Source organism: Indicator indicator, chromosome 11, assembly GCF_027791375.1.
Source record: "Indicator indicator isolate 239-I01 chromosome 11, UM_Iind_1.1, whole genome shotgun sequence".
In the NCBI taxonomy this organism is placed as follows: Eukaryota; Metazoa; Chordata; class Aves; order Piciformes; family Indicatoridae; genus Indicator; species Indicator indicator.
This window is the reverse complement of record NC_072020.1, coordinates 22,850,319-22,869,692: the sequence shown is the minus strand read 5'-3', so window position 1 is coordinate 22,869,692 and position 19,374 is coordinate 22,850,319. Positions and strand designations below refer to the sequence as shown.

The 19,374-nt window shown below is 36.4% G+C and overlaps 1 protein-coding gene across 1 annotated transcript in view; it reads left to right on the top strand.

The window, feature by feature from the left end:
* AGMO (alkylglycerol monooxygenase) overlaps positions 1–19,374 on the top strand; it is a 182,965-nt gene that overhangs the window by 101,155 nt on the left and 62,436 nt on the right. The window contains exons 11-12 of the mRNA XM_054384821.1: positions 5,522–5,604; positions 6,715–6,820. Coding sequence (XP_054240796.1) covers positions 5,522–5,604; positions 6,715–6,820 — 189 coding nt within the window. The remainder of the gene's footprint in view (positions 1–5,521; positions 5,605–6,714; positions 6,821–19,374) is intronic.

Sequence of the window (19,374 nt, the reverse complement as noted above, 5' to 3'; positions counted from 1 at the left end):
TTTCATAATAGCCATAAGACAGAGCACACAGCTATTTCATTTCTCAAGTGATTACAGTTGCTCAGTGTTTGGTCTCATGCCCTGTAGAAGTGTTAAATTTCTCTATCCATAAAGAGCAACCATATACCTTCAGTCTGAATGACCTACATTTAACTTAGAAAAAGAGCAAAACAAGAAAGAACAAATACATATTTTCCACAGGAGAAACCATGAGGTGTTTATTTTCTATGCAGTGATCTGCACTATATCCAGAGAATAAAAATTGCTTCTGAGCTCTGCACATCTAGATCTGATACAAAGCTCATTGAAGAAATGGGATTTGGATCTGTCCCAGAGAGAGTGCTAGGAGTGTAAAACTGCAATGCATTCAAAGCAAAAGTCTCATAGCTCCAAAACAAGCATATACCACATAAATCAAAGTGAAGTGTACCTTAAGCACGTTTTGCAGTGTCTTTTTTCGTTGTTGTTGATAGATGCTCTAACATTTACTGTGCTTATAATGCTGTGAATATGCGAGGAGTTTCAATTAAAAACTAGTAAGGGATAAATACATCTCTTGAAAGCTGAGAACACAATTAATATAACCATTCAGTAGAATATCATCAAGTACTGTGTATGGAATATTGCCCAGAATTTTTTTTTTTTTTTTCAATTCTAAGTCAAAATAAATTTATACCGATAAGGACACCTAACAATACCACTTTCAAGGTGTTGTATTAGCATTCTTCGTGATAATGTCAAAAGTGTCTAGTATATGACTTATGAAACATGTTGAAATCATTCCTAGCAGTTCTTTTGAAATGCTGAAAACATCAGGATGAGAAAATGCATCCAAATTGTTCTTCACAAGCGGCATAACAATCTGAGTTCTTTGAAATACAAAGTCAGTTTAGAATATTTTAGTGTTCATCATTTGGAATAATGTATTTTCTTCATTTAAATGAATGTGATTTTGATTTTTTTCTTTTCATTACTAAAAATATCATCATAATTCTGGAGCATTCTATTGATTGCAAAGCCGTGTAAACGTCTTCTGAAATTCTATACCACTCTTCTCTTTTTTTTTTCTTTTTTGGTTGTTGTTGGTTTTGTTTTGTGGTTTTTTTTTTTTTTTTGAGGCTCCAAGGTATTTTTAAAACTTCCAATGAAATAAAAATCCAACAGAATTTTTTTCTTTTTCTGTTTGATTGCAGCCAATAATGACATTGCAGAGTTGTGGCCAAATTGCAATTGGGCAGCCTGCTGCGGTCCCACAGGCTTCTCTGTTTGTACAAATACTCCAGTATAGAAATACTTATTTATTTTATGTATGCATCCATGCATATTATGTTTAAGTGGAATGAGGATGCTAGCGCTAACAAAGGTGTAAAAGGCACGTTCTTTTCGCAATATAACTTGCATTGGGTAGGTTTGATATGTTTAGTGATATAATTCACTGACTATATTGTTAATTTTGGTAGAGTAATGCCTGGAAAATGAATGCCTTAGTTGCCAGCATTCACTTCATAGATTAATACATGTTTGAAAGTAAATGAAAGAATCAAGGCAGCGTGTAACTATGGCACAGGAGCTGTGAAGAGAAAGAAGCAAACTAATAATGCTAAAACGTATATTACATGGCTGGTTTTCTAAAATCTATTATTTCTAAATGTCATCATGGTGTATTTCACCACAAATTTCTTGGTAGCCCTTGATTAGGAGCCCAAATGAGAAAGTATATTTTTTCCCTGTATGTGAATGTGGTGGTTGTATCTACAGTGAAGGGTACCTTGCACCTTCTGCCTTCAAGGTTCCCAGTTAGACTTTATGCCTCACCCTTCACCACTCCAGAAAGCTGAAGACTTGGAAGTGGAAGGCTGCAACACTTCACAAGGGTATTGTAGTATTTCGTGAATCTAATGATAGTGCCACTTTGCAATTAATTGTGATCTGCAGGTTGCAATTCAGAGTTCTCCAGTCCTTCACATTCTGGGCCGCAGACGACATTGCACCATAAGAAGTTTTACAAACAACATGTTGAAAATAGTAGAATATGTGAAGAGAAATAGAAATTGGCGTGAAAAACAGATTCCATAAAATATGATCATACCTGGCTCAGACAGTAGTTATGCCAAAGAAGGTCATATAGCATTTTAATAATTTAAAGAGAAAGGCTTGTTTATATTTGAGTTTGGTTTTCCTAAATTATAGGGTTGTTTCAGTTCAGATTTGCTAATATACATTAAAATGCTATTCCAATTTTTTTCCCTGAAAAAAAATTTGTTTATCACCAAACTACCATTTAGTAATTTCCTTTCAAATTGTAATCTATGTTTTTTTCCTTATATGGTTAGAAAATAAGTGGAGAGTCAAATGATAACCCCAGGCTTCAGTTTTGCACATTCTAGAAAAGATGTTTAAGAGCAGTGTTCAGGGTCACTTCTAAATTCTTGTATCCAGTCTTTTCTATTGCAGAGAGAAATGTGCAGTCTGAATTACAGTATTATAGTATCTCTAATATCAAGCTTGTAATGATTTCAAGGGCATCAATACCACTATAATAGAACAGCAATTACTGTTTCCTGAAAATATGAAATTTTAATTTTTTTCCTACTCCTCTAGAAACTGTTTTCTAAAAACTGTTATTCTGGCAATGCTAAGCAAAGGAAAAAAATGGTAGAAGTTATGAGAAAAAACACCACTAAAATGGGACCCTGAAGTGTCTGCTTTGGAGAAGCGTTTCCACCATCCACACAAATCCAACTGTTGGTGCAGGGACCAAATTTAGCCTCTAGACTTGCAGTCTAGTTAGTGGCAAGAAAGAGAGTCATTCAGAAGGTGCTTTGTCTCCACTGATGACAGAAAAAACTTAGGTGAATAACAGGTTTTCAGGCACTTCAGTAAAGGTAGTTAAAAGGAGGTAGAATGAATCAGCACCTCAATTTTCAGAAGCTGGAGTCACAGAGAAACCCAGGTGCCTAAGACTTAGTGACTGGTTGTCTAATGCTAGCCAGCTCACAAACACTGAGAGCTGAAAGGTGTGAAATCATGCAGCTCTTAAAGTGGAAATTGGAGACACCCTTATTCCTTCATGACAGGTACTGATAAAATTTGTTGTCTTAAACCCATTGCAGGTTAAATTGTGTTCAATTAAGTATTTTAGCCATGTATTGTAATATAGTGGTTACCTAACTTGCTTGAAGGTTGGATGTGATATTCAGTTGTTTTTCCTGCCTAAGTGGGACACAAAACCTTATCTTCATTTTCTCAGAATAGTGCCCTGCCACTGTGGGAATATTTTTAAGGTGCATTCTGTTGGAAACAATGTAAAATCAGACCCATGTAGCCAGAAGGACAAAGTTAAAAAAAAAAAAAAGTTTTAATTCTCTAATTTAGAAGTGAGGACAATCTCTAAGGAGGAAAGTCTTGAATTTCAGTCCTAATTCCCTGACACATACCTTTATTTGGCAAGAAAAAAATAATTGATAAACATATCAAAGCATTTCTGAGAAATTCATGGGTTAGTTTCCTTACAGGTGTGCCAGATCACGTTCTTTGCTCATTTATTGATTTTTTATTTTTTTTTTGTATGACCTAGTTTCTACAGGAAGTTGAAGTGGCAGTTACTGTGGCTAGATGATTACCTTAAGAATAGCTTACTTCTTTTATTAAAATTAGATAGAGTCTGTGCCTGATTTTCTATTAAAAACGTCGCTTCAAACTGCTTCATGTTAACAATGGAAAATCCTAAATTAGGATAACTGTGATTTTCAGATTCTAGAAACTGGAATTTTCAAAACGACCACCCTCAGTTTAATCTCTTACTGGCAAATTTTAAAACCTGGATCTGGAATTTACAAATGTATTCCACCTGATAAAAGCTTTGATGAAGGTTTATAAACCAGATAGAGCATTTTTTGCCTTTTTAACTTAATTGAGAGTCTCAGTACAGAACTGCTATACTGAGTCATTCAAGGGTTTAATACATACCTCAATATCCTGTCTCTTGTGATGCCTGATAGCAGATGCCCACTGTAGGAATATAAGAAAAGTGTAAAGAGTATGATTTCCCAAGGTCTGCTTGTAAGTAAGTAACGGTGGTAATCACCAGCCTGAGGTTTTGTGTTTGTCATAAGGAGGCATGGAACAGATTGGAATATATAATAATGCAGTAATGAGTTTGATCTCTGGTAGAAATGTGTGCAACAGAGTAGCTTGACAGGTGTCGTTTGTGAGAAGTGTGTTCTGGCTTGTAAACCGGTGAGGCTGCTGTTCAGCTTGCTTATTGCTGGAACTGTGTTTTCTTTGTTCAGTAACTGTTAAAGATACCCAAGTAGATGCTTGTGAGTCTACAATAAAAGAAGACAAACTTACCCAGCCTGAGTGTGTGGTTTGATGTGTTTTGCAAACATGGGCACTGTAAGTTCACACAGCTGTAAAACCTGAAAATATCCTCCTGTTGCCTCCCACGCTCACAGATACTTATCTTAGATCTCTTTGAGGGGTATGGGCCACCACCAGAGGAAGGCAGGCATGTCACTGAGTGGGATTTATTGAAATCAGGGTAGATATTAATGGATTTTTATTTTTCCAGTCCTGGCAAACTTGAAGTGCAAGATGCTGTTCATAAACCTTACTGCAATTAAAGCCAGAATGGTTTCCTATAACTCAGCCAGATCCACTACTTTTATTTGGGGCTTTTTGTTGTTTGAGATTTGTATTGTTTTGTATTTTAAATAAAAAAGGCTTTTCAAAACTAATATTTGAAAGGGTGTCAGTGAGGGAACAAGAAAATTGATTAAATGTTTGATTTTTTTTTTTGTAGAATACAAAAAAAAATTAATTAAAATAAAAAAATTGCAGCCTTCATGATTAAAATAATGCCTGTTTTCCTGAATTTTCTGTATATCATTTCAAGGTAAATTTTAAGGACATAAATCCTTATGCTGTTAGTCACCCAAGGACTAGCACACATGTTAATATTTAAAACATTTTAAAGTCTAATTAAAATTCATGGGATGAATTGAATAGTTTTTTTAATTGGGAATGAATTGTTGAGTTGTCATGAAGAAACAAATATCAGTTTTGTTTCTTCTTAAATATGGTCATGCTGCCATATCATCTGTTTTCTTATCCTCACTAATGTATTGGGTTTGATATCCATTAGGATTCATAGGTGACCACTGTAAAGACCTTGTAATGTGAAAGAAAGGGCAGGGCTGCAGGTATTGTTATCTAGAACTAACTTTGTCCCTCTTGGATAAAGGCATAAGGGAAATCAACCTTGAGAAAACAGGTAGTGTAGGAGAGAGTATATTAAATATTATTTTGGCAATACAGCCTTGAGAAAATGGCTATAAGGGTGATTACTCCAGGTAAATGTGCTAACCAAAGGACATGTTTTTGTTGTTTGAAGTAACAAATTACTTTAAAAGCAGACATTAACATCACTCAGTGAGGATGCTTAAGCTACTCTTTTATTAAAACTCAATTTCTCTTCAGAAAACTACTCTGAATTAGTTATTTGTCTGCTTTTTAACAGATGTTATCACAGGAAACTATTCTCCTGAGAATTGCCTTTATCATTCTCTCCCTGACCTCTTTTGGACTGCTTATGGAGAACAAGTAAGATACAAAACATACTGCCTTTTTATGTTTGTTGTTTTTGGGGGTTTTTGTCTCTCATTATGCATTATGTGGAAGTTTTAGGTGTGCCAGAAATTATGAGGGATATAGATGCACTCAGACACATGTATGGCTATCTACTGACTAGAAAATAGCACATAACAAGCCAGCCCCTAACTCCAATAGTGTTCCTGTAGCAATTACTGGCTATATTGTCCCTTGCAGAAAAGTTACAGGATGGGCCAAGTCACCCTCTGTGCTTGTTCAGTCCACATTTCTGAGTATGGGACACTGTCATCCCAGTGAGACCTGCAGGCTGTCCCAAGATGGTTCAAGCTCCAATTGCAACCATATTGTGTCAGTCCTGTGTACCATGCCAGAGGTGTCAGACACAGTTGTGGTATATGAAAAGTGCATAACTGATCCAGAATCATGTGAATGATGGTGTAGACTTAAGATTAAATGTATACAGTACGGTTTCAAATCAGATTGGATCTTGAATGATCCAATGCATGAGATACATACTGGAGACGTAGTTCTTACAGGTACCTTTAACCTACAGACAATTGAATGGCAGCTGCAGTTTCTTACAAAGAAACCATTTCTCCTGCCACAGCAGAAATGTGGAGTAGAAGCATCCTTTGAGATTAAGGTTCCAGTTCCACTTTACACCTGCTGTTCATTATGTTTTCAGAAAGGAGTATCTTTCATGTGTATGGACTGAACAGTTTGTTTTAAGATAGGTAAACATTTGTCAATATGCCAGAGATGTGTATTGTTTAGGGAGTTAATAATGTCCATTTCTGAAAATTTACAGGAAAGAGACTCAAAAAGATTCTGAACTACTTACGCAGCAGTTTTCAGAATTTTATTCTTGTCATTTCTGAGATCAAACCCCGTTTTGTAAGTTCAGATGTAGTTAGTGTGCATATTCTCACCCCCAGCAAATTCCACATTAGAAGCCTGTGTGTGTTCTATAAAAACTAGAAGTTTAAAAACAAGGACCTGGTGTAAGTGCAGGACGTCACAGATTTTCTGCATTCTCTTTCTCACTAAAGTTAACTAAGAAGAAAGGACTGGATATTAATCTGAACTACCTCCCATTTTTAGGCCCAAAGCAAGAATTTTGGAGATCATCCGTTCCTTAGTCTTTGTAGCTGTGTACAAACTTGGCTACGTAAGGAGTCAGTTTTCTTCCTTGGGCTATGCATATGAGGTAAGACTTTGGGTTTTGAGATGTCTGTGCTGATAACTCTAGATTTTTCATCTTTTCAGAAAAAACAAACAATAAGCACATATTTTGCTTCCTTGTTTTTATTATACTATTTGAATAGAATATAGATATTTCTTCCTATCTTGTCATTCATATTTTTATCTCGTTCATTACCTTGTATGTGTAACTTGTAAGAAAATTATTGGGTTTTACTATAGAGATGCCAATTTCCATTTCTTCCAAAATAATGTGTTACTGGCTGTATGCTTTGAAGCATATAACAGAATTGTGTAGCTGAATTTGAATTGATTAACTCATCTTTCATTGGGACAAATCTGAAAATGCTTGGAGGCTGGAAAAATCTTAAGTATCAAGTATTTTGTCTGTACTTATACTGTACCTCAGAAACAGACTTTTAGCCACTGACAAAGATAGGGTACTGGACTAAACAGACCTTTGATCTGATTAAAAATGGTTGATTTTTATGTTCTTAGAGCTTACTTTTATCCTGTTTGTGACTTGCTTTTTAAATCTACCTTGGTTCTTCAGGGCAGCTGGTATTTCATAATAACTCTTACCTTAACTAATGCTGAATCATGAATATGATTCTGATCTGAATAACGTTCCTAAGGTAGCTATTACTAGTTACCAGTAAGGAGAGTTCTCAACAAGATTAAGAGCAGGTTACTAAGACTAAAAGAACCTTTGGGCTTAAAACTAGAGAAAATGAAATAAACCTGTAAGGATAAAGACCAAAACAGAGATCAAAATGGTTCCTTTGACTTTGAAACATCTGCAAAATTTATAGCAGCTTCCCTAATTGGAGGTTTCTGGCAGTGATGCTGATCCTTCTGCCTTTCTAAGAGATCTGGCAATAGGAGAATGAAAAACATCTTATGCTTCTGTGGGTTTTTTTGTCTTTTTACCTGGGATAGGAAACAATCACTACTGCACAATAGTTAAAGCTAGATAAATGCCAATAATCAAGAACTAGTTTGATTTTTTTTTTTCTTCATATTGTTACATTGTCAAAGCTTTGGTGTGTAAATCTTGAAATCTTTTGCTAAGTCTTCCAGAACTCAGCAGTTGTATTGTTTACTGAGTAGATAGGATTGAAGCTAAGACTTCTAAAATTTGTCAATTAATTCTATAGCTCTTAAGATTTCTCAGATTTGAATCGTTTGGGTGTTCTAACTGTATTTGAGGAGAATTGTTTGTCAAAATATGCACTAAAAGAAAAAAATATATCAGATTTTTATTTCTATTGTTTGTAGGGAACCATACATCTATTCTTTTATGAAAAAGAAAATAAAATGAAAGAGTTCTGAATCTGTTCTTTACATATATCTTTCACTGAAATTTTTACTTCACTGCCAGCTTGAGTTCCCCCCTACTGTACTTTCCTATCCATTCTTCTGTCTAATGTTTTTCATTTTATCCTTTACATTATACTTCTCTGTTACTCTTATTTTAGTCAGTTGTTTGGCATTGTCTAGGTAGTCCATTTTTAAAAAGAAACAGGAGTACCTTGCTCATTATTTTCTTTGGAAATAACAAAAGCTGTCTTCCAAGTTGTTTCCTCTCAGTGAGACCAGAATATATAATGCTTTTGAGTAATGCCAATATGTCAAGACTAGAGACTTATATTTTATCATAAATCAACAGGTTTGTGATCTTAATAGCTCTTATTATCATAGAATAATAAAACAGTTTGGGTTGGGTGGGAATTTTAAAGGTCATCAAGTCCAACCGCCCTGCAGTGAACAGGAATAACTTCAAAGTAGATCAGATTGATCAGCGTCTCGTCCATCCTGGCCTTGAATGGTTCCAGGAATGAGGCACCTACCACCACTCTGGGCAACTTGGGCCAGTGTTTAACCACCTCCATTGTAAAATATTTCTTCCTTGTCTCTAGTCTGAATGTTTGTGAATAACTTCAAAGGGTCCCTCATTTTGATAGAAATGCTCCACTTTTGCTCTCAGTGCATTATACAGTTTCTGGGTTCATGGCAGGATTGTTCCTGTGGGTGGTAATAGTTGTAGGGGGATTTATTATAAAATTCTGAACAAAGGGAAACTGCCAGAGATTTGTCAATTCATGTGGAAAAGTCTTCAAATTTTCATGTTTTAGCTCAATATTAACCTGATTATTTTGAACCAGCAATACTAGAAAGCATAATAAATAAATAAGAAAAAGTTTTATCAAAAATTAGGTCTAAAATTTGTCCCAAAAAATGTTTCTTTTTGAAATTCAAGCATTCAATATCCTTCATATTCTAGATAACTTTAATCTCAAGATGTTCAAGGTGAGGCTCGACAGGGGTCTGGGTATACACTGAGATGGCTCAGAGTTTATCACATTTGCCAGTACCAGGACTTCTTTTTGATTTGAATAGCCAACCTAATGAAGTATATGGATGTCCAGAGGAAGGCCGTAAAAATGATCAGAGTGTTGGAGCACCTCTGCTACAAAGACAGGCTGAGGGAGCTGGGGGTGTTCAACCTGGAAAAAAGGGGAGACCTAACAGCAACCTTCCAGTAGCTGAAGGGAGCCTACAAGAAGGATGCAGAGAGACTGCTTAGAAAGGCCTGCAGTGATAAGACTATTCTATGATTCTATGATCTCACAAGCAAGTCTTTTTTAAATTTCTGCCACATGTGTCCTAGTAATTTTTATCTGCTTGCTTCTTAACTTCCTTTGCTCCGTTTGACTTTCAAATCCACTTACAGTTTTTGAGAGGTGTAAATTAAGACATTTATTTAATCTTTTGGTTTGCCTCATGTAAATATTCCATCTTTAACATACATCTAGATTTAAGTGACTTTGGGTTTTTCAGTGGTTTATTTCCAGTACTCATAATCTGTAATATACTGAAAGAATGTCCTCCTTACATCATCATCTTTATATGTTATCAAATAATGAATTCTTTAGTAATCCAATATTCTTGACTAATAGGAATTCATGCACAACATGACACAAGAATTTCTGTTGACTTGGAGTTTTTATGTCTATAAATTACACCTTCAGGGAACTTAGGGGTGAAGGAAAATGAAATTCAAGAGGCATGATGGCACTACTCAGTGTTTCTAGAATTTAACAACTAATTCTGTCCCAGCATTCCTAAGTTAAAGGTGCACACTGTAGCAGGCAAGTGCAAGACTGATTTTGCCAACAGCATGTTGAATTGTCAGTGAAAAAGTATGTGACTCCTGTCTATGCATGTTGGGTTTTTATGTGATTGTTTCGTATGTTCATATTTCTCACTATAGAACCAGTAGATAAGAGTTCAGAAGTAAATACCTTGCAGTACTATTTGTAGGGTACTCTATCTAGCAAAAAATAGGTAAATTTAAATGCACATTCCTGCGTTTGGCTGACAAGAAGGTATGACAATTATCAGAAACTACCGCATGGGAGAAAGGCCTTCTGGGTGAAAATGAGAAGGAAAATACAGAAGACATGAGAAAAAAACTGAGGAGCAGTGAGAGAGAAGAGGAAATAAGAGCAAGCCTCTCCCATTTTGCCATTATTGCAGGTGGATGTGATAAAAGCAGCTAAGGACTGCAATTCCAGCAGGAAGGTAATCCTGCCCTCTGGGTCCAGCATCTTACCCTTGCTGTTCGGGTAACTAGGTTAGCCAGCTGGTTAGCAGCCAGAGATTTTTCTTCACATAAGTGATGCAACTAGCTCTGGAGCTAGAAAGATTCCTAATACTGAGTGTCAGTGAAGGTGAAAGTAAAATGAAGTTAGAGATGTGTAAGAAAGGACTTCTGATTTTCCTGAAGCTGCAATCTTAATATGGCTGTTAACTGTGTCAACAGTCTGTTAAGTACAGCAGTGGATCTATTGACACTTTGATGTTGTGTTACCATCTTTGATTCTGTATGAAAATTATGATATTCTCTGATCATTTAAGATATTTAAAGTTCTCCCTGCTGTATTTGAAATTCTTCCATAATATACTCCTGAGTGGTATCTCCTGGTGTCCTTTCCTTTTCCAAACAAGTCAATAATTTAAAGTTATCAGAATTAGAAAAGTGACTTTTTTTTTTCTTGTAGAAAGTGCATGTTTCTCATTTCCTGTTCATTGTGTATGTATTTCATATGGATGGTTAGTTGAAAGAAGCAGGATGGGGTTGTGGGGTTTTTTAAGAAAAACAGAGGTGATGTTTGAGGAAATTTTTAGATCCTAAGAAAATGGTTTCTTTGATTGAGGTCACTGAAAACCTTGTGTTAGGGGTAGAGATATATTTTGACTGGTTATAGACAGTAAACTGGGGATCTAAAGTGTTTTTGATTGAGGATCTCTGCTCCCACAACCTATACTAGTTAGTTTTCTTTAGGCTGATTACTTCATGCCTGTGAAATGCGATAATCACATGTATTACTAAAGCCAAATCTGTCACACCGGGCCTGGAGCCTCCTAACCACCTGCAGGTAGCAGAAAACATTGCTTGAACATTCAGTTATGTGACAGTTTAGCAGGCACGATATGTAAAAATAAATCTGTGATGATGGTGCACCTCTTCAAAGTGTTTCCATCCAACGGCTCTGGTTTGGCATGGAGCAGCATATTCCATGAGCTGATTTTGGTCAAGCATTGGCTGTTATTTGAAAGCAGCACTAATGAGGAGCAAGTAGAAATGAAAGTCGGTGACATGTTATTGGAACTCTTGTCTTAAATAATTTCACCAACTCTCATCACAGCTGCAACTCATACTGAGAAAGATTCTTAAACTAAAGGAACTAGGAGTGAGTAACCTGGAGGAGGAAATTACAGATGTCTATCTTGATATGCTTCTTTACCTTTTACCTTTGTTTCAGCTAAAGCATTGTCTATGGGAATAAATCTGTTCACTTAGGCTCCTCCTGCCCTGCAGTTTCCTGGGTTGCCTGGCTGTGAAAGCATTGGCAGGCATGTATTCGTTTACGCATGGGAAGGCCAAAATCTAGGATGACTTTCATTGAGGAAAAGAAAGAAAAAGAGATATTGTATACGTGTGATACTTTGTGTGACTAGCTTGTTTTCTATGTGGGCATATGGTGCCTTAGAAACATGACCAACTTTGAAAGTCAAATAAGCTCTTGTGTTGTAGGATATAATTCAGCCCTTAAGTAATGAAGGCAAAATTAACCTTCATTATGGTCAAATTGTTTATTTACTCCTCCAAAGTATGTAAACCTGGTAGATGAAGCTGTTCCAGACGTTTTTGGAAAGTGTTCTGTACCAAATAAACTGCTTCTCTGATCTTTGGTGCACTTCAGGTATTTCGTACAAGTATGCCAGCTAATTTGTCTGCATAAAATGTATAATATCTCTTTATTAAAGAACTGATTTGCACTGCATTCTGTATTCCACAGCAGTCCCTCTTAATGTGATATATTACCACACTACTTATTTCTCCTTTCATCATACAAAGACCTCGTTTCTTACTGTAATTTACCAGCATTGGAGTACTGACCTATAAGTACTAAGATAAAACAAACATTTACTCATAAGAACTTATTTCCACATCAATGATAGTTTTCTGCTCTGGAGCATTTTTTCTTGGGCCCTTGTTACGATCATCCATGCTACATTTCAAAGAGGAGCATATCCCCTATTTGGTTTTCATTAAGGTGAAAGTTCCATGTCCTGTGCTGTGATTTACAGCATCAGCATTTATGCAGTCTCTGTGCTCTAGCTAGATTGGCTGGGCATTCAAAATGTATTTTAGAAATGGAGCTGGGGATGGAAGGAAACTCTGCTGCCTTATGATAAAAAGCCTTGTCAACACACATGGAATTAAACAAACACAAGTTGTAATCTGTATTTTCTGTGTTACCTTCATTGAGAAAAGTCCACTATACCACGTGCTGTATCTTGGGGACTGGACTTTTAATATTCTTGATGACTGCCCTAAGGGGAGTAATGTCCCTTAGAAAAAGTCACAGTAAAATCTGGCAGTAGATTAAGTTAGTTTCCACCTCAGTGTGACAGCAGAGTCATTACTGATTTTAGACTTAGCCAGTTTGAGAGTCGGCTTCACCACCATCAACTAAAGACTATGATGTATGGTTCCAGATGCTCTGGCCAATTGACCGTAAAATTGCTCTGCATTTCTGGCAGAGCAGCCAACTGGAGCTTTTAAAATCTCCCCTCACTGAGCTCAACACCCTCCCCCCTCTGCTTAAAAGCTGCTCGTTATTCTTCCTCTGCCTGCTGATCTTAGCAAAAGAAAAACCTCTGGAATCAATTAGAAGTGTCTGCACTTGATGAGATTTGCACGTGAGTTTGGAATTGCTAGGCTTTGATAGTGTCAGCCAACAGCTGCAGTTTCAGGTGGTAAAATGGGGGAAAGAATTTTCCAAGTTTTATTTACAATCATAAAATTAAACAAAAAAATCAAGACCATCTAATGTGTTATTAAAATGAAGCCTGAACTGGGTTATATATATTTGTCTAAAAGAAAAGAAAAAAAAAGCCAACAAAAAAAACCCTAGTGTTTTATTATCAGGATCTTATCAATTACCTTGCAATTATTAGGCTGTGTAGAGTGGCTGTAATAAAATGCAAGCTATGGTCTGTTTGCTGTAGTTTTAACTATGAAAGAGGCATCTGCTATTACTTTTGTCACTTTAATTGCTTGACAAGACAAGGAGGTAGTCATACTTAATAGAAATCAGAAGCGTGCAGTCAGAGATGAAGCAAAGATGATTCCCTGAAGGTAGAAAATACATACTCACATACACTGTCTGAAATTTGTGTTGTTCTGTCAACATTCATATTGACAGTTGTACAGTTTCTTTTCTAACTCTGCACAGCCTAAAGCAGTCAGAGATTGGCTTGTACCTTTATGCCTTTTTAAAGATAACAGCCATGCCAAGTGAAATTATTAATGTTTAGTTACACATCTGAGAGGGTCTTTGCAAAAATGAAACTACCATTTCACACACGTTGGTACCTATTTCCATTGCAGACCAGTTTGTTTCATAAGTCAAAGCACAATTTTTCTCAAATCCAGTAATGCTACGAACACCACGAAACTGCATTCTTTTCTACACCATAATAACACATGGGTAATAGACATCTCCATACCAATGAATTACTGCACTGGTATTAATCTCTGGTGACAACTGAGATACTCCACATGGGTAGATGTTTCTGTCTGTGTAATTGCAGTTCCAGTACCAGTGTATGAACTAACAACTTTTTTTTGGTCAATTCTCAAATGCATGGATTTGTTTCATACCTAGATGTCTTCTGCAGAAGTAGTACTGTTAGGAAACCAGCAAAGTAATTTTTAATTTAATTTTTTTCTCGCTTTAAAGAGCTTCAAAAGGTACATTCAGTGAAGGAGTGCTCAGTACTGCCTTGTTTGCAGTATTAGTCATCTGTGTAAGCACAGAGGCTCCTCTGCATCGCAGCCCCGGCGTACACTGGAGTGGGAGGTAGGCGTGCAGACAGGCCCGTGCCGCTTGGATTCTCTTGGAGAGGTGCAAAGGCAGTTGGAGCAGACTTCTGTTTCCTATGCGTGACAGAGCCAGCGCTAGCCGATCAGTTTACACTCATAAATTTTATGTTCAAAGTTGATTTAAAGGTATAGTATAAAGCACATTGCTAAGAGTCAAAGGCAAGGGTAAGATGAGTGATTACTGCATCCTGAATGAAAGACACTGGCTTACTTGCTGAGATTTCCCATCTCTACACACATGGTGTGGGGTGAAGCAGAAGATACTTTCTGCATCCCTCAGACTGTGTCCCCCAGCCGTGCTGAGCACTCCAGAGCAGGAAGCCTTCCAGCCCCTCTGTGGCCTGGCTGTCTATAGCCTGTCAAGCTCACCTGTATATATGTGTTTGTTAGGGCAACCTGGAATGCAACATCAGTAGACTTCTTTTCAAAATCAGACAGACAACCACCAAAACTATTGCAACTGGCAGGTGGGAATTGTCCTAATCTTAAAGAGAGGAGAGGTGTAGCTGCGTTCCCAAGGCTGTGAAGGCAGATGGCTTAATTTGAATTTTAGCCTCCATATGACAGGCAGAGGGATTGAATTAGCTTTTAGGAGATGACAGCTTTAATTAAGCTAGCTATTTGTGATGTGGAATAAATCTGAGTTTGGCAAATACAAGGTGACCACAAAGAACCAGCCAAGTATTTAAAGTATTTTGGTTATTTTTGTCTTGCAAGATATAAAAAAAAAATATGCTCCAATTGTAAAAAAGGCATGCAGGCATGGGTTACCCAGTTTATACACCTTGCAAGGGAAATGGAAGTTAAAAAAGTGTTCTTTCCAGAAATGCCCCTTCTTGCTACTGCAACATAGCAACTTTGAAAACTCAGCTTTTCTGGAACAGAAAGTCTGTGTGGGACCCACGGAATCCAGCTTTAACAAAGGTCATTGGAAGGGCAAGTCAACACCTGTATTTAGGAAAGCAGAAATTAACTCAGAATATTCTACAGTTTATTTTATTAGAATTTATGATTGAAAATAACAAATTTAAATTTTTGGAAGCTTCTTATGAGCAACAAAGAAAGAAGAGTATGGTAAAAGTCGAGCCTCTGTGCTTCTACTAGCAGCACCTGAAATAGCCACAGAGACTGAAACTAGTTCATGACATCTGGGCAATTGCATGCTAAATTCTAACCAGCCAGTGTCTCTTGTCTAAAGTGGGCAATAGATCAGTATGATAACGGCTTGATTTTATCTGTGCTGTGATTTATTTTATTACTGCCTCGTTAAATCATTCCTTTGCACAAGTTCTGTTTCCTATGATATTTAGAGTCAGAGAATATAGAGAAGGCAACAATGCTGCATTTATTTTTATATTTGGGTATTACGTAAGGCAAAGAGAATGTTTCAAAATTTCCTTCTCCTGCCAATGCCAAATAAAAATTGCCTGATGAAAGAAGATTAGCAAATGCTGTGCTTGACAACTGATTCCCAAATGCAGAACACACAAAATGCTTTGTATATTTGAAAGTTGGAAATAGGTGTTGTGGGAAAAAAAGTCCATGTAAATCTCTAGTTATCACTTGAAACTAAAGCAAAATAATGCAGCAACCCCCTATGGAGTCTGGGAGTGATCACATCTGTCCTGACAGAATTTGTTTGGTTTATCTTCATATGGAGCCTATGAAATTTTTGGAATAGGATGTTTATTTTGCTGATTGGAAGCTAATATACAGTTGAAAAGGTCTGGTTATATTTTGAAAATTTAAGATTTTATGGAGAAAAGGATGCTGTATTTTGTCCTTAGCTATTACCTATTGGCTGTTACCTCTATTATGCACATCTGCATATGACTATAAATCTCTAGATTTATTTTTCATCCTGTTTGCTTATGTAAATTGGCTACAAAGAATGATCAATTATTAGGAAACAGTTAAAAGTGGTGTTTAAGCAGAACTTTCATCTGGCCATTAACTGCATTGTTTTATATCTATATGTCTCCATATATATTTCCACTTTCTTTTGTCTGCAAATGCTCTAGTTCAGTGTGATATCTTATGGCAGATACTGCCTTTCGTGCATGCATAAAAGGGTCTGCCTCACCTCTGTGCACTGTATAAACAGTGCCATCATCCTAGTTAAATTCCTGGTCACTTCATTCCTGACTTTCAACTGAAGCCTGTCAAGCAGTTGCCTGGTTTAGAAAACTTGGGGGATTTATGCATTCACGTTTTTTGAAGTGGTCTGTTGTCTTCAGCTGAGTACCTTTTTGTTTCACTTTATGGTTGGTTTTTTTCCCCTCCCCACTATTATAAGAACTGTCAAATGCCTTAAAAACAAATATCTAATTCAAACTTCTCCTCTTAAAAGCAGAAGTCTTCTTGCTGTAAGTTCATTAACCTTGAAATGACACAATTTAAGGAATAAATTGATAAAATTGTCCCATCTCTGTTTCCAAGAGCAGAGAGACATTAGTGGATTTCTCAAGAGTGGCTGCTGCTGGAAGTAAGCAGCTTTCCATTAGCAGTGGGAAACTGAATATTTAAAATAAGCAACCTATCAAGTCTTAACACTGTCCTTGGTATCTGAAGAATATTAGCCCCTGAAATTCAGATCAGCTGTTTCACACTGCTTTTTTTTCTGTCATTATATATTACTCAAGGGTGGCTCACTTGAAACAGATAGATTATTCCAGAGTAAAAAAATTCTCAGTTAGAGGATCCATGAAGATCATAGGAAATCCTTTCATAGTTTGAAGGATACCTGGGTTCATCTATGTGAGGAAAAAATAAATATGCTTGTTTTAGATGTGTATGTAGTTCATAGCTATCAATAAATTATATCAAGGAACAAGAAACAAATGTAACTAATAGCATGGCATATTCATATGTAATTCTATAGTGTTACTCTCATTAAAAAAAATATTTAATAAGTATAATTTCATAGCTTTTATTGTTTTAATACATTGATAATACCTTAACTTGATGGTTTTGAGTATCTTGTTGGACTGTTTATCACCTTCTAAGTACTTAGTAAGTTATGACAAGTTCTTAGAAAAGTCTCAATTGATTAGATGAGTCAAATCTAATCCTTGTAACAATGTAAAACTGACAAGTTCTGCTCCTGGCTAGTGGAGAGTTAAGAAAGAGGAAAACAGGATCTTTAGTGGATCCAGGTTATTTTTTTGGCTGTGTAAACTCTGTGGCTTTCAAAACTTGTTAGCATCAAATAAAATCAAAAGCATCAGATTGCAAAACTAACAAAAATAAGACCAGTGAAAGCAGCATGCAAGTAAAACTGGTCCATTTTTCTTGGACAATCCATATAAAATCTGCCCAACCAACTACTTTATTTCCTCTACTGTTTTATTTTGATCTTTGTGGAGGTCAAATTACATGGTCTTCATGATTTTGTTTTGCCTTGTAACGTGCAGTAATCCTTACTATTAAACTCTACCAAAAAAAGCACATTGCAGCTGTAAAATCTGTGTTGTTAAACTGTACATATTTGGGCATAGAGGCCAGTAATTTCAAAGAACCCATAATACATTTAGCACTAGATATTCTTATATTTGGAATTGTTTGTGTGTGGAAAAATGTTTGCCTCTTGGCTTAGTTTGACTTTAGAATGTAAATTTTCTAAGGAAAATTGTGGTTGAAAGTTGTGTTGTTAGTTTAATTTCAAAGAATTGGAAGCTGTTCTTGATACCTTTCAAAACAAATAAAGGTAGATCTGCTCAATACCTGTTTGAAGAAAATTCAGCTGTGTCACACTTCTGCCTTCAGTGCACTTCTCTTTGGTGGAAGGGCTTGGAAATTAGTGACTGTCTACTGTATTGTCAAAGGCAATATTATTCTTAGCCACATTAAAAGCAGAGTGAAATGAAATGGTTGGGGAGGGGAAGGCGGACATGACACTCTCCAGTCCATACAGGGAACAGCTAGTCCAAAGGGTACCTGTAACTGTCTGAGAGAAAGTTAGGGTAAGGATGGAAAGCAGGTAAGATCTGTACATTCTCCCAAACTCTAATTATTACTTTCTTTATAAATTAACTGAATGATAAGCAGTTCTGTGAACCCACCCCTGCAATACTCTAAAATTCAAACTTTGAGTGGGAAATTAGAGAAGAGCTTTGGGTTTATTCAGCATTATCTGCATAGCTTATATTGTATCCTTCCATCCCAGCTGTCCTGATTTTTAAAGTATTCAGTCATGTCCTTGCAGACAGTTTATCTCTTTGTAGTTTGGGGACAAACTTTGAGGTACTGTGGTTGCATATACTACAGGCATATGCCAGTTTTAGTTGCCTGGTGCTCATGAGTTCCCGAATCAGTAATTTAACCTAAAATGGATTCCTGTGTTGTTGTTTTGTCCCAAAGGGCAGAGGAGACATTGCTATTATTCATTAGCAGAGGTTTTGTCCCTTAAGATTGGTATGAAGTCATCAAAACTACAGATTCAGCTCATGTTGTACTAATGCCAGGCAAGCATGCTGTATGACTTTTCCCCACCATCGTTTCCCTATTATGGTTAATGCAGTCCATCTTACTGAAACCAAAAAGCTCTTGCCAGTACACCTCTTAAATTATTCTCAAGCTGCCAGCTGTGCCATTTGACTTTGATCCTTTCTTTCATGGTAATTGTCATGCTGAAATGTAAAACTAAAATATATTCTGCACCAAGTGCCACCTTTTCATACTTGGGGAGGATATTAATCTTCATGAGATTTCTGCAGATTTTACATGCTATTAATAGCCTTCTCTATGTACTATTGCTGCCATCAAGTGTAATTATATAATTATGCATGTGCAACTATTCATGTACAGTAATTTTTAAGGAATGCCAGCTCTCTGGAGCTCATTCTCATCTAGCATTTTCATACTGCTCAGCTTAAAAATAGCACTTAGCATTACATGAAAAGCATGAAACACCTCATTGTTTTATTTTAATGGGAGCTAAAAAATTTGAAAAACTCTGTTTGAAGTACATTGCTGAACAGAAGAACAGGTTGCCTTCTTATTAGGTGAAATTTGGTAGCTTACTGACTTGCTTCCCTGTTTATTTTGCCCTTGCTGTTAAAATAATTAAGTAAAAACAGTCCAGTCACTAATGTAAGTAAATC